The sequence below is a fragment of the Leucopleurus acutus genome, assembly GCF_964270905.1.
Source record: "Leucopleurus acutus genome assembly, chromosome: 10".
NCBI classification, from domain to species: Eukaryota; Metazoa; Chordata; class Mammalia; order Artiodactyla; family Delphinidae; genus Leucopleurus; species Leucopleurus acutus.
In genome coordinates, this window is record NC_139153.1 from 36492971 (window position 1) to 36506866 (window position 13896).

At 57.1% G+C, this 13896-nt stretch overlaps 1 protein-coding gene across 4 annotated transcripts; it reads right to left on the reverse strand.

Annotated features, from left to right (window-relative positions):
• Positions 1–363: 363 nt before the first annotated feature.
• Positions 364–13753, reverse strand: ITIH1 (inter-alpha-trypsin inhibitor heavy chain 1). 4 transcript variants are annotated; one of them, XM_082849019.1, is made up of 22 exons: positions 13593–13753; positions 13335–13355; positions 12924–13090; positions 12394–12498; positions 11923–12085; positions 11240–11353; positions 9918–10043; positions 9717–9833; positions 8843–9011; positions 8629–8754; positions 7527–7708; positions 7083–7268; positions 5908–6047; positions 5165–5319; positions 5053–5067; positions 4590–4610; positions 4048–4128; positions 3829–3942; positions 2591–2792; positions 1493–1665; positions 790–901; positions 364–634 (listed from the first exon to the last, which is right to left on the reverse strand). In XM_082849019.1, the coding sequence occupies exons 1-22, from the start codon at positions 13704–13706 to the stop codon at positions 505–507; spliced, it is 2733 nt and encodes a 910-aa protein (XP_082705145.1). In that variant the 5' UTR covers positions 13707–13753; the 3' UTR covers positions 364–504. The 4 variants fall into 4 exon arrangements, with proteins under 4 accessions (XP_082705145.1, XP_082705144.1, XP_082705143.1 ...); XM_082849018.1 differs by having other exon boundaries at positions 5911–6047; positions 13311–13355; XM_082849017.1 differs by having other exon boundaries at positions 13311–13355.
• Between the last annotated feature and the right edge of the window lie 143 nt (positions 13754–13896).

Here is a 13896-nt window from a genome sequence, read left to right on the forward strand (position 1 = left end):
TGAAAGTATCCCCCAGGGCTGTTGAGAGTATACATTTAATTAATTCAACAAAGGCACTTAGAACAGTTCCTGGCTACAGGAAGCACTGGGGCAGCTGCAGCTGTTACGGGTTGTTCCTATACGTGCCGCCAGAGTATCCTTTGGTCTCTGGACCTGTAGGGGAGGCTGTGTGCATGGGACACCCAGGACACTCAGAGGGCACGGGGCCAGGCAGCTGCAGAGAACAGGGTGGGGTGGGGGCAGAGTTGGTGCCGGCTCCGGCCCAGCCTCCTGGTCTGCTGTGACTCCTGAGCCCTTCTGAGAAGCAACATCTTGGGTTGCCTCCCTGCCACACCCCCCTCCCGCAAAGCAGCCAGCCTGGGCTGAACATAGCCTCTCTTTAATGGAAGTCATGAGTGCTTCGACATAGGAGACCAGCTTGGACAGGGAGGTGTGGCCTGGGCAGTGGGTCAGGCTCCTCCTCTGCCATAGTCCCAAGGGAGGATTGGTGTGCTGGCTGGGGGCTCAGAAGATGTCGGGGACGATATAGTCAGTGTGAACACCGTCGATCAGCCCATCCCCGTTGTTGTGGATGAACCAGCAGGTCACCTCAGCCCCATGCCGGGGGTCTTTGCTGTAGTCTTTTTGCAAGCCCCTGAGGAGACACAAGCCAGCTGGGGTCACCTTTTGGAGCTGGCAGGGCTGCACCGCCCCAGGAAGCCCACCTCAACCCTGTGACACCTGGAGGAAGGCCTGGCGCAACGATGGGGAAGGCCAAGGGCAGAGATGCTGGGAGAGCAGCCCACCCACCTGGTGACCGTCAGCCGGCGTTTCTTCACCACCATTGTGGCGTCTGTCTTTGTAGGGTCAGAGCCTGGGTGGAGGTCGAACACTTTATAATCAAAGGGGTGGAAGAATTGTCCTGGAAAGGCATATGGGAGACAGCAGTTACCATCGGGGGCCTTGCTGCCTTGTACTCAGTAGGTGCTCACTGGAGGCTTAGAGAGTTGCCTAAACAATTGTTTTTCAAGGGCTTGACTGTTTCTATAAATGTTGGCATCAAAAGCCACCTTTAGTTTGCTTGCTATAAGGAAGCAGATATATTGCCTGGTGGTTGTACCTCCTGTCTTTTTGGACCAATTCCAAAGGAATCTGGCTGGGGAGAGAGGGTTGAGGGGTAGAAAACAGGGTCTGCAGGAAGGCCACAAGGAGAAGCAGTGTGGCCGATGACCCATCCCACTCAGGAGGTCTCTGGGTGTCCACTGGACCTTTCCATTTGCTAATCGGACCTCTCCTTACTCGCTCCCAGGCTCACTTAACCTTTAAATTCATTGTGTTTGATTGCAGCCTTTTTGTGGGACAAGCCTTCACCGGGACCCTCTTTGGAACTCTGAGCCTTGTAGGCCACGTTGGAGGTGGGCCTATCCTGGTGACCCGCTGCAAAGCTCACCCAGGGTAAGTCCTCTGGTTTCAACACCCCACCCCACAGCTCTGCCCGCCTAGCCAGCCGTACCCAGCAGCCCGTGTGTCCGTGCCGACATCCGGTGACTATCCAGCACGTAGAAGCCCAGGAAGTCCTGGCAGATGGCACTCCCCTTCCATACCCGGTGCAGGACGACCTCGAAAGTGCCCCCATCCTCCACGGACACCACCAGGTTCCTCTTCCTGTTGATGGTCACCACCACCCTGTGGGGCCAGGTGCCATGAGGGCAGGTGCGGCTGCGCTGCACCCCCTCCATTCAGCTGCTCTTGTCCTTGAGACCCAGCTCTTATGAACCCCTCTCCCCGCAGGGGGTTGACGGTTACCTGCTCCATGCTCCTTCCCACTTGTTGCTATTGTGTATGGGGCCCTTACAATGTGCTAGGCTCTGTGCTAAGCCCTCCACGCAAACTGCGTCATTCAGTTCCCACTCTGATCCTGTGAGGACTGAGGCTCAGAGAGGTTAAAAAACTTGCTCAAGGTCACACAGCTGGCGAGTGGCAGAGCCAGGACTTGGACTCCAGCCTGTCTGTTATGAGTCTGTGTTCTTTGACTCCCACTTATCATCTGTGTCCTCCATACCGGACTCTGCCCACCTCTTCCTATAGCTCTGCTGCCCAGCATTGGGCTCTGGTGCTCAGCAGTTTATTGAACGAATGAATGAGTGAAGGAAGGAACAAACACTAAACAAGGCATACTAAGACAGGGGCTGAAAGAGAAACGTAGAGAACGCTGGAGTTCAGCAGAGGAAGGGACTAGGATGGCTTCAGGGAAGAGGTGGCCAATGCGCTGGGCCTGGGAGGAAGAGTTGGCTTGGTTTGGTGGAGACAGGGGTGGACTGCAGGGTGAGGGTGCCACGGGAGCACAGGCATCCAGGCAGCTGAGCCCGGAGCACGTGTCCAGCAATCCAGGGAAATTGGGAGTCAGGGGTGGGGAATGGTCCACGGGGCCTGACATGTCTGCACAGCCTACGCGGAGGCCACATGGTCGTCACACACTGACACAGCTCGGGGAATGAGGGCCCAGCAGGCTCGGGCAGCAGAGCTGGCTCTGGGGCTTCGTGCCTTGGTCTTCACCACACCCACCCCCGCCTCCCCTCCCAGGCCCCGGCCCCAGCCCCAGCCCGGTTACTTATTCTGCTGCAGTGAGGCCTGGTCCCTCCAGGAGAATATGGGTCCGCCAGAGCCAGGGTTCAGCGTAATGTTCTGTGGAGTCACTTCCAGCTGGAAGCCTGTTGCGGGGTTTGCGATCCCCAGCCGCCCGAAGTACGTGCCCTCGTGCTTCCCAGGGCCACTGGCCTCGTTGCCGATGAGCTGGCCATTCACTGAGAAGCCTGCAGTGGGGTGAGGGGCCATCCGGGTCAGGGCGGCCCAGCTCTCCCTAGAACCCCACCAGCCGGTCCTTGCTCCTGCCGCCCCCAATGCCCACCCTCTTTGGGCTCTGAGGGCCTCACCACCCAAGGGGAGGGGCCTTCAGGACAGGTGCAGGCCGCTCGCAGCACCGCCTCCCTTCCCTCCCGCCACACTAACTCTCTGAGACTTAGCCCTCGGTTCTGGGCCCTGAAGGAGGTGTCACCTCCCCGAGGACAGGCCTTGGGCCTGCTCCTTCTCTGTGGACCCAGGCCCTGACACAGGGCAGGTCACAGTAGGTGCTGCAGGTGGGCCTCTCCACAGAAGCCCCCTCTGAACTGAGCAGCGAAAAGCCCCCTCCCCGTCTTCACTATCCCAGCACAGCACGTCTCATGCTCGGAAATTGTCAGCTAAGAATTTGTTCACCTGTTTATCTCCCTTCCCTAAACTCCACGAGAGCAAGGACTTTGTTTCGGTTCCCACTGTGTCCCCAGACCTTAGGATGTGCTCAACAAATATTAGCAGATGGCCTGACTGGACTGGGAGGGTGGGAGAAGTGGCCGATAGATGGAGAGGGTGTTGTTCCCATCACCTGAGCCCTGCTGGGGAGGTGGGCTCCAAGACCCCTGCAGCCATGCGGGGGATGGGGGAGGGGGGTGTGGCAGGGCCACTGCATCATTTATAGGATTCAGTACAAAATGAAAACGAGGGGCCCCTCATTCAAAACTTGTTAAGAATTTCAAGATGCAACAGCAGAACATTCAATCAAGCATGGAGTCCTTCCAAGGGCAGGGTCCTGTGCACCTGCACAGGTCACATGCCCATGAAGCAGGCCCTGTATAGGGCCCAGGCAGGCGGATGGGGCATGAAGGAGGCCGGCTGAGCCCAGCCAGGTGGCGGGTACACAGGGTGAGGGGAGTGGAGGCCACAGCCACTGTCCTTCCTGTTCACGGCTGAACGTTGAGGACAGAGGAGCCCAGGCCCCACCCTCTCTGGCAGAGGGCGTAATGTCACCCGTACCTGTGTCAGGGTCCTGCACCAGGCTCAGGACCACACCGGGCTCCTCGTTGATATTGAAGCACAGAGTGTCCTCTTTCTGGGGCACGTGGATGAGGAAGTGGGGGTCAGTGTCCACTGGGGGCACAGCATGGAGTCTATTAGATTGAGTATTAGGCACATGGGGCCGGCTGGCAGGTTCAGTCAGGCAGGTGTGTCCCTCAGACCCTCCCAAGGACTCACCGCCAGTCACTTGGTTTGGCAACTGCTGGACCTCGGAGCCAGGGCGCGTCGGAGAAGGCTGCGAGGCCAGCAGCACGAAGGCTGACGGGCAAAAGTAAACAGCGCTTAGAAGGGAAGCAGCTGCGCCTTCCCTGGAGCTGCTGCCTCCTTTTCTGAGGCCCCTCCCACCCAGGCGGGCTGGCCTGAGGCCACAGGGGCCGGAGTGGACACAGAGCCTTTGACGCCTCTCGAGATGTGGGAATGGAAATTTGGCCCAGCACAGTGGCGTGGCCCCCTCTCGGTCTCCTTTCCTGGGAACTGGGAGGTGCTGGTGGCAAAGGGGTGGGGAGGCCAGGCCAGGTCAGGGGGAGCGTTCTGACGGTTCCCAGTGAGAGGCAGCGAGGAACGCCAGAGCAGAGGAAGAAAACCTTAGGCTATCATTTCCTCATCAGGCAGATAGGTGATGACCCAGGCTTTGCTCAGGACTGAACGCACAGCCTGAGAGGTGGCCATGTGTGGAGTAGAGGGTAGAGACCTGCGTCATCAGGATGGCTGCCACTTACTCTTTCTGGGTCCCACCATCTCTGTAGAGGACAACAGTAGAGGACAGCGTCACTCTCCCCACTCCACACGAAAGGCACGCGCCTCATTCCCCAAGTGCAGCTGGGCCCGGAGGCCAATCAGGCCTGGGCCCGCCCTCCTCCTGGGGGTCCCAGCCCTCTTCCTGGGGGTCCCAGCCCTCTTCCTGGGGGTCCCAGCCCTCCTGGTAGATGGATGCTCACACGTAGGGCCCCTAAGGAGTCCGGGGAGTGGAGGGGTTCAGGCTGAGCGAGAGCTCCCCGAGCACACAGGAGGCAGCAACTAGTTTGCAGCAAAGTAGGGAAGGGCATCTTGGGGAAGGAAGAGACCAAGAAAGGGTGGAGCAGAGCAGGGGGAGCGGGGCTGTGTGCCTGGCGGCTGGAGCACATGCCACTTGCCCAGCCACCCGGAGCCCCTTGCGGAAATCAGCGTGATTTAAAAACTCACCCAAGGGCAGAGAATCTGGAAAGGAGAGAAAGGAAAGAGAATTAACGCCCAGGAGATTTTTGGCTCTCAGAAGCCTCCCCATGCCCACAGCCTCCCCTCTGCCAGCCCATACCCTCCAGGGCCTTGTCAATGAGGGGCTCCAGGCCGTCTTGGTCCGCCATGCCCCTGATGGTCATGGAGGTCAGCGGGGTCACAAACTGATAGGCCAGCGACATCTTCAGGGCCTTGGCTGACACGTTGGCCTTCTCCGCCCCCTCCAACTTCATCCTGCCAGACAGACACCGGCTCTAAGCCCGCAGCTTGGATGACAATGGACTTGCACTCCCTCGTCCTTTCCTTCCTTTGTTCGCTCTTTCAGCAAATGTTTACAAGGCCCCCTGCAGTGCCCCCGCCCAGGGGCTGTCTTCAAGGACCTCATGATTTAAAGGCCTCCTTCAGAGAAAACCTGGAGGTCTGGCGGGGCTGGGGGACGTGCCTCAGAAATACACGGAGAATTCAATAGCTGTGAGATCCTGGCAAGTGGTCTAACCTCTCTGAACCTCGGTTTGCTCGGCACGTTGTGAGGATTAAATGAGTGTGTCTGGACACAGCAGCCCCGCAGTAAAGGGAAGCCTCCCCCGCAGCAGCTCAGTGGGGGCAAAAGGGGCTGCCCTGTGCCCCCAGCGGGCCCTGACCACACTGCTGACTGCCTGGTTGATATTAACTCAGCGAGCAAAGTCAGAGGCCAGTAAATCTGACCTGCTTGCAACCTCCAAGGCCTAGAACCGCCCCTCTGTAGTCCAAAGGCCCAAGGCCGGGGGCGTGCTCTGGGGTGGTCATGCCCCTCCACCCCCCAGGCAGCCGCAGGGCTGGTACTGCTTGGCCAGCAGCTCCTGGATGGTGAGGTAGGCCCACAGGCGTTCGACGTGGTTCTCCAGCATGTGGCCCCGCTCTCGGAGCAGTTTCTTCATCTCTTCCTCGTCCACCAGGCAGGTCGTCTTGAATTCTTGGCCCTCCTGAGGGAGGCGAGGGAGAGAGAGGTTGTGCGCCATGAGGGGTTCTGGGGGAGCCTGATGTTGTCTGGTCTCTGCAGCTCCGTTCTGAGCATGCTATCCCCTGCCTTTCCTGAGCCTGCTCTCCTCGTCCTCTTCCATCCGTTCCTTCCACAAAAGTTGCTAAGCACCCTCTGTTAGCCAAGTTGGGCCAGGCCCTGGGGATCCCAGGGATGGAGGATCAGGCCCTGCCCTCACGGAGTTACTCTCTCTGGGGGATGCCAGCAGGCACCCAGCCGATCCACCATGTAGCTGTTTCCACCACGCCCCACTCCTCCGGATGCCCACCGCGGCCCCGTGCACCATTCAGCTTGCCACAGCTCACAAATGCGCCTTCTCTCCCCAGCTACAGTAACGGGGGCACCTCTTCCCAAGGGCATCCCATGTACCAGGCACTGTATAAGCCTATCATGTGGATTATTTCGTTTACTCCACTCAACTCTCTAGTACATTGTTACCCCCACGGTACAGAAAGGCCTAGAGAACTGGACCCCTTTGATCAACGTCACCCAGCTGCAGCCAGGGTCTAGCTCAGCTTTCCTCACTCTAAGCCCGAGTCCTGAACCCTCAACTACACTGCACGGCTAGAGTCCAGGTCTCTGTGACACCCCCACACACACACCGCAGCGTGCACATACACACAGGCACTGCACCGTGGTGCAAAGCTGCATGTGCAGTCGGTGCTCAGGAAATAGTGGTCACTTGAGAAGAAAGAGGCTGGCCTCTCACACTCTCACGCTTTGGGAGGAATGATGTGAGGAATAACAGGTGGACCAGTTGGATACAAGGGACTACAGCTAATCAAGGCCATGTTGGCCCCACTCTAGCCTGCCCTCTGGATGCCTTCATTGGAAGAATGCTCAGCCCTGGGGTGTGTGTGGCCTGCTGGGGTGAGGCACCGCTCTGGGGAAAGAGAGGCTGCTGGGGGCATAGGGGTGGGGAGCAGTGTAGGTTTGGAGTCTCTGGGTGCCTCTCCACCCTCCGCAGCCCTCTGTTTACCCCATAGGCTTGCACATCCGCCTTGAAGCTGCTCCGCTTGTGGTCAGCGATGCGCCCGGCCACTATGATCTCCGAGCCTTCGTAGTACTGTTTATGGTGGTGCTGGGTCAGGGCCGAGACGGCATCCCTGGGGTACAGCAACTCCACATCCGTCAGCAGAGGGTTGGCTACCTGCTCGTAGAAGCCCTGTGGGGAAGGGGGGTGCAGCCTCAGAGCTGGTGGGTCGTCCTAGGCATCCAACAGGAAACCCACTCACAAAGTGGGGTGTCGGGATCCCTACTTTATAGAAGGAATTGAAGGCTCAGGACTTAAGTAACTGGTTTGCGGTCACACAGCTAATTCGAACCCCACACCAGAGCTTTATCTGCTCTGGGCTGATGGGTACGTGGCTGCCAAGGCCATGCTCCCCATGGCATGACTTTGGGAGCAGGGGGAGGAGGAGACCTGCAGCTGCTGGGTGGCATCGTGGTCCTCGTAGATTCTCTGGACACGTCCGTTGTTCTCCAGGGACATGACCTCCAGGAATTTCAAGTCCACATCATGGCCGAAGCCCAAGTTGTAGAGTGGGAACTTGCCCCCGATGGCATCTCGGACGTTCTTGAGGATTTGGGTATGATCCGTCACCCCTGCAGCCACACAGCCAGGTAGGGACGGGATGCTGGCTCACAGGTGTGTGGGGCACGAGGGAACTTTGGGGCACCCTCCCTGGGGGCCAAGACTCCCATCTCAGACCATCTCCAGTCCCCACTGGCATCTTGAGGCAACGCCTCTTGCTGGCTCACCTGGGTGACTGCAACAGCTACTCACAGAGCTCCTCGAAGACTTTGCCCATCTACATGGATCCACCATGAGCAGATCTGATTCTGCTGTAAACTCACGGCTCCTCGCATGGCCTGTGAGGTCCTGCTGACCCTTCCACCCTGTTTCACCTACTCTGCATATGCCTACGCTTCCCAGGCAGGCCCTGCCAGTGCACAAACCTTGTTTTGCTCAAGCTGCCCCTTCTGCCCCTTCCCTTCCTGCTTCTCCTCCCCTCCTTCCAGATTGAGCTCAGGGGTCACCTCTTCCAAGACGCCTTCTGAGACCCTGCCTGGGCCAGGTGCCCCTTGTCTGTGCTCCCTCGGCCTTCTGGCACCCTTCAGGGCCCTTGACAGAGCATCTGCTCCTGGGGCTGCCTCCCCCAGTGAACCCTGGGCTCCTTAAGGGCAAAGATGTGTCTTGTTCTCTTAGTGTCTCTCCTTGGTCCCTAGTCCTGTGCTTGGCACTCAGTCAGTGCTGAATCCATAGTTCATTAAACTCAGCCTAGGGTCCTGCCCATCCTCCTGGGCCCTGTGCAACCCCGTGTCATGCAGAAACTTCCCCACCTTCCCAATTCAGGACAGAACACCTTGGAGCTCCTTCAGACTCTGTGGTCTGAACTCTGCTTTTAAACCAGTGCTTGGCTTTGCCCTTAGCCTTTCTGCCCCCTGACAGCATCCCCATTGGCTGTATTTCCAAGTTCAGCTTGAATGCCTTTGGTAATGAAGGGAGCCCTCGGGGCGTTTACCCTCTGTGGGCTCGCCATCTGTCAGCATGATGAGAATAGAGGCATGGTTGCTGAGCTCTGGGAGGCTTCCCTGAGCTTTGTTCAAAATCTCAATTCCCTGGAGCAAACCTCCATTCAGGTTTGTATCTGCAAAAAAGAGAAAGCAGATCAGTGTATGCCCTGAATCTGAGGGGACAGAGGTGACATCGAGGTGGCCCCAGACCCCTGCCCTTACACCCGGCCAGAGAGAACTGCTGCACAAAGTTCCGAGCTGCGTCCAGATTGGCGGCAGATGCCTGCACCAGCGAGCCCCTCCAGGACTGCACTGCAGACCCAAAGAGGACCAGGTCGAAGTAGTCCCCTGGCCGCAAGTCCCCCAGGATTTTAAGGAGCGCCTCCTTGGTCTGTAAGGACAGGACAGTCAGTGGAGGGGCAGGGCCCCAGCATAGTGCCTTCTGTCATCTCCAGATACCCAGTTCAGAGATCCACAGGGTAGAAGTACATGGTGGGCAAGCAGAAGGGGATGGACAGGACAGCCAGGTGGTGCCAGGAGAGGAGCATCCTACTGAGCTCTGGGATGTCTTGAGGGGGATGGAGAAGGCAAAGGGACCCAGTATGGGGAGGGGAAATGACCAGGAGTTCAAGGGGGTCAGGATTAAGACAGAGGACCCCAGGCGGCTGAGTTTCTAAAACTCTGATTGTCCAGCCATGCTTTCCCTGCGCTATGGACAGGACACCCAGAGCGCGGTGGGAGTGGGCTGTGCCCTGCTGCAAGCCATCTCCTGGGAGCACTGTAATCATCCCTGCACGCCTAGGGTACAGGTCTCATCTTCCAAGCATCCCCCACTGGTAAACCCCACAACCGTATGGGCACTGCATTTTACTCCCATTTTTGCCATTGAGGAGAAGTGAATGCACTTGCCCACGGTTGCACAGTGAGAAAGTGGCTGATTCCAGAGCCCCTGACCACTGGGATATCCTGTTAAATTACCCTGCCTCTGACCAGGAGCAGAAGTCCCAAACCCAGACTCTGGAGGCAAAACCAGGGTGGGATGGGTGATGGGGCTAAAGAAGCTCCTGCTGGCCAGCTGGTTAGAGCCACAGTTTACCTGCTTCACTTTCTGGCCTTCCATGGAGAAGCTGATGTCAATCACAAAAACCACATTCTTGTTCAGTTTTGTCAGGTTTTGGGGAGCAAAGAAGAGAGCAAAGTGGTTACCAGCGACCTGAAACACAAAGGGACAAGTGAGGCCTCTCTCTCAAGCACCCTGCCCACCCTCTGAGTCTTGGGCAAGAAGCTTCCAGCTCACCAGGAGGTCACAGGCCTTGTCCCGATTGACATCGTAGGTCACCTTGAAGTCCCCATTCAGCAAGGTCGTAGAGCATGTGGGGCAGGATTGCTGCTGGCCCACCGTGGGACGGAAAAGCACATGACCCTGGAACCATTGAAGGTGTGAGGCATCACTGGTTTGCAACGACAACGTAAGGGGTGTGTGTGTGTGAGTGTGTGTGTGGTGCACAGGCATAGGAATGAGTCTAGTGGGCCCCTCGCCCTGCTGCTGAGAATACACACCTGTGGGTGGTAGGAGAGAAGACCTGTTTCTTTGCTCACATGCTTCTGAATCATTGGGATTTTCTATAAGTATCGTCACTTTGGATACACAATAAAAACAAAATAATAGCAGCATGAGAGGCACTGGTCAACTCACACTATCTAGTGAAAAAAGCAACACTGTGCTGGAAAATGAAACCTGCCTGGATAGACAAAGAGAAGGAAGAGCTCCCAGAGTGGGAGCTGCGGTCTGTTTGGACTTGGTGCTGGTGTTCCGGGAAATTGGTGGTGGTTTGTACTCGATACATTTCTACACTTTTGTACTTTCCACATTTTCTTTAAAGATGCTTTTCTTTTTACTTTTTGTTTGTTTGTTATAAAAGCAAAATATGCTCATTAAAAATTTTTTTGAAAATTATTAGGAAGACAAAGACCACCCCCTTGGTCCCCTGCTGAAAGCAAGCATGTTTGCTAACACTCTGGGGTATCATAGTTTGTTTCAAAGGAACCCCTTCAAAACTGTAGGAAACATTTCTTTTAAGTGAATTGTTATGGACTCACTACCAAAGGTGGGTGGGGAATAAACAGTTTGCTCCTGGCTCCAGTTGAGGGCAAGTTAGGAAGCAGGGCACTAGTTGGGTATCACCCACTCATATGCCACACTCCTCAGGACCTGGGGTAGGGGCAAGCAGGGGGCTTCTGGGATTCCCACAGACGGGTGGGAAGTGACAAGTGGCAAGTGGCTGGGTAGGCCAAAGGCCTTTCCAAACTTCATCATGTTTCCAAGAACACTGGGGCTTGGAATCCTGAGGTTTGCACATGTGCCCTATATTTCCATGAATGCTTTCCTGTTGGGATGAGACAGGCAAAGAGGAAACTGAGGCTTAAGCAAGCCAGCAACTCACCCCAGACCAGGCAGCCGTTGTAGGCACCCTCCCCAGCCTCAGCACACAGGCTTTTGCCAAGCGGCTCTGAGAATCAGGAGTGCAAAGTTCCTCTCTCTCTCTCGCCTAGGGTGGCCTGCAGCCCTTGTCTGCAGTCACGCTGAGAAGTCTCTGAGAGCTCAGCCATCCCACACACCTCTTTTCCTGAGAAGGACTTCTTGATGAGTTGGGCGGCCAGTTCCTTGGGGAGGAAGGAGGCCTGGGCATCCAGCTTGCTGATCCCCCGAGGCTCAAAGATGTCCACGTCGATCTGTGGCATTGAAGCAGTTCCAGTACCAAGGCTCCCACTGGGGAGCCTTCATCAAGCCCCAGCCAAGAGCCAGCATATATCCTGACCACCTACTGTGTGCAGCACCCGCCCAGCTCTCAGCACAGGGCCTGGCATGTTGTAGGCACTCCAGAAATATTGGCCAAATGAAAGTGTGCATGCCTGAGCCCCTCAACTCGGCCACCACTAAGGTGCCAGTAACAGTTACAGCCCCTCAGGCTGCCCAGGACTAACTGGTTTACAGACTCCCTGGACATTCAATATCTCTCATGATCCTTGCGGCAGTTCTGGGACACACAAAACCCCCATTTGACAGATGAGCAAGCCAAGGCTCAGAAGAAGGAGGAGATTGGAGGGTTCAGGGAGCTCCCTGCCCACGAACAGCCATCAGAGCCCACCCTGAGGAGTGAGTCCCCTCCCTGTGTGCTCAGGCCCAGGGCTGCACATGGTGGGTGCCGAACCAGCGCTCAGAGCTGCAGAGAGGGAGAGGCAGGAGCCCAGCTCCTGAGACCTTGCCCCTGCACGTGGTCGTGATCGCACCAGCGATCTACCTCAAAATGCTGCACCAGCTGCTTGGGCTTGACCTTGATGACAATGTCATACTGCATAAGCTTTCGCCTCAGCACTTCCTCGTAGGTCAGCCGGAATGTGGCCTTGCTCCGGGGACCAATGGTGACCTGGATGGCAAACTGCTCCATCGTTCTCCCTGAGGCCCTGGATGTGCCACCAGTGGCAACAACAAACAGACAAATGGTAAGTGATATGGAGGTCCTTGTCACCTAAAGCATGGCCCTCAGAGTCAGTTTCTCTTATTTTCGTGCTGCTCCCAGCTTTCCTTGACCCTCACTCTTAGCTGGCTGGCCAGGGTCAGAGCCCCACTTCTCCAGAGGCCTCGTCCAGTGCACCTGTGCCAGCAGTGGATCTGGGCAGTTTGCTCCCTTCCCATCAGCCTGGGCTGCCCTCCACCCAAGGCATGCATCCTGGCAGGGGAGGGCAGCACCAGGGCAGCACCCAGAGCTCACCTGACAAGGCCGGGGTTCTCTCCTGAGATGGCCGCTTTCTGGTACTGCTTCCATGCAGTCACTTTGTCCTTTATGTCCCCGAGGAATGCATTTTCACCTGCTGTGCTACAGGGAGGAAGATGCCCTCAGGGAGGTGCCCCTCCCCAACCACACAGGGCCTCCGTATTGGAGGTGCTCCCAGCCCAGGCACTAAGGAGGCCCTGTCCAGGTGAGCACTTGTGAGAGGGCATCTCCTGCTGGCCTCCCACTGCCCCCAGAGCTGCTCAAGGAGGTGGGCAGCCACAGCCACAGAGTCCAGCAGGAAACTGTGGGTGCCAGCCTGTGCTCCTTGGGCCCTAGGCTGAAGACACACTGTCAGAGGCTCTAGTTTGCTGTCTAAGATGGGAGCCCAGAGCAGACCTAAAGGGCTTTTCAGTCCTTCAGAGCTGGGGCTGGCCTGTGGCCCTTGGGGACGAGGGGATGGGCTGCACTGTTGGGCCACTCAGAGCCATGGTTTTGGGCTGGGCCTGGTGAACCAGGCGGGCACGCACATAGCAAAGTCGCTGATGAAGGCCGTCCTGGGGATTTCCACATCAAAGACCACTTCCTTGGCTTCGTCGGCGTTGTTGACCACTTGGCTGGTGATGACACAGTGGGAAAAGCGAGAGGTGACTTTGCAGTTGACTTTCAAACTCTGGATGACCACGCCATCGACAGCCTAAAGTGGGACGTGCAGGAGGTGGCTGAGATGGCGGCTCAGCCACGGGAGACCTCGGCACCCAGCTCTGACACAGGTGCTGTTCTCTATGCCTGAGGCCATGCCGTGGGGCATGAGGGGGGTGGGCGAGCCCTTATTTGGAGGAGACGGGAGTCCCTCTGCCCAGGGGCACATCTCGAAGCCCAGGGGAAACAGACTGTAATAAAGGCCCACCACAGACCCCTGTGCTGAGATCCTCACTCACTGTGTCCAAAGCCGGTCGCTTCTGTAAAACAAAACTGGCACAAGTGTGAGTGCGAGCACTCAGGGGACCAGGGCCTATCTGTTAACGGACGGGAGTAGGACACAGCCTGTGTCCTCGACGCCTTGGCCTCACTTCCCCCATGCTGCTGGGAGGTCCTCTCCATTCAGAGGAGGTCGAGGTGGGTGGGGAGAGCCCTGGTCTCTGTAGCCCCTTCCAGGTTCAGCTGCCTGTTTCTGGCCCAGGGGTTTACTCACACACCTTGCCGCCTTTGGGACTGCGTGCGGGTGAACCCTGAGCGGGCATGGCCTGCAGGGTGAGCAGGGACGCCAGGCACACACAGAGCAGCCCCCGAAGCCCCATCGTGCCGCGCATGGTCTCAAGGCTCCTGCTGCCTGTCACTTCACTCAGACCACTAATCAATAAAATGCTGGATAAACATGGATTAAACATTAGACAAGGTGAAGGCAAATATTACAATTTGAGGGATGAAAAATAGACAGTGAAAGCTTTCTCCTTAGGGGGACTCCCAGCTGTGCAAACTCCTGACCAGACTCAGACTGTG

Bases quoted from the DNA above. Each gene is read 5' to 3' on its own strand.
- ITIH1 (XM_082849017.1), bottom strand. From the start codon at position 13,706: ATGCGCGGCACGATGGGGCTTCGGGGGCTGCTCTGTGTGTGCCTGGCG. The intron at 10,044-11,239 runs GTGTGTGGGATG...CAATGGTTCCAG, and splicing joins AGTCCTTCTCAGGAAAAGAG to GGTCATGTGCTTTTCCGTCC. The intron at 7,709-8,628 runs GTAAACGCCCCG...GTGTGGCTGCAG, and splicing joins AGATGGCGAGCCCACAGAGG to GGGTGACGGATCATACCCAA.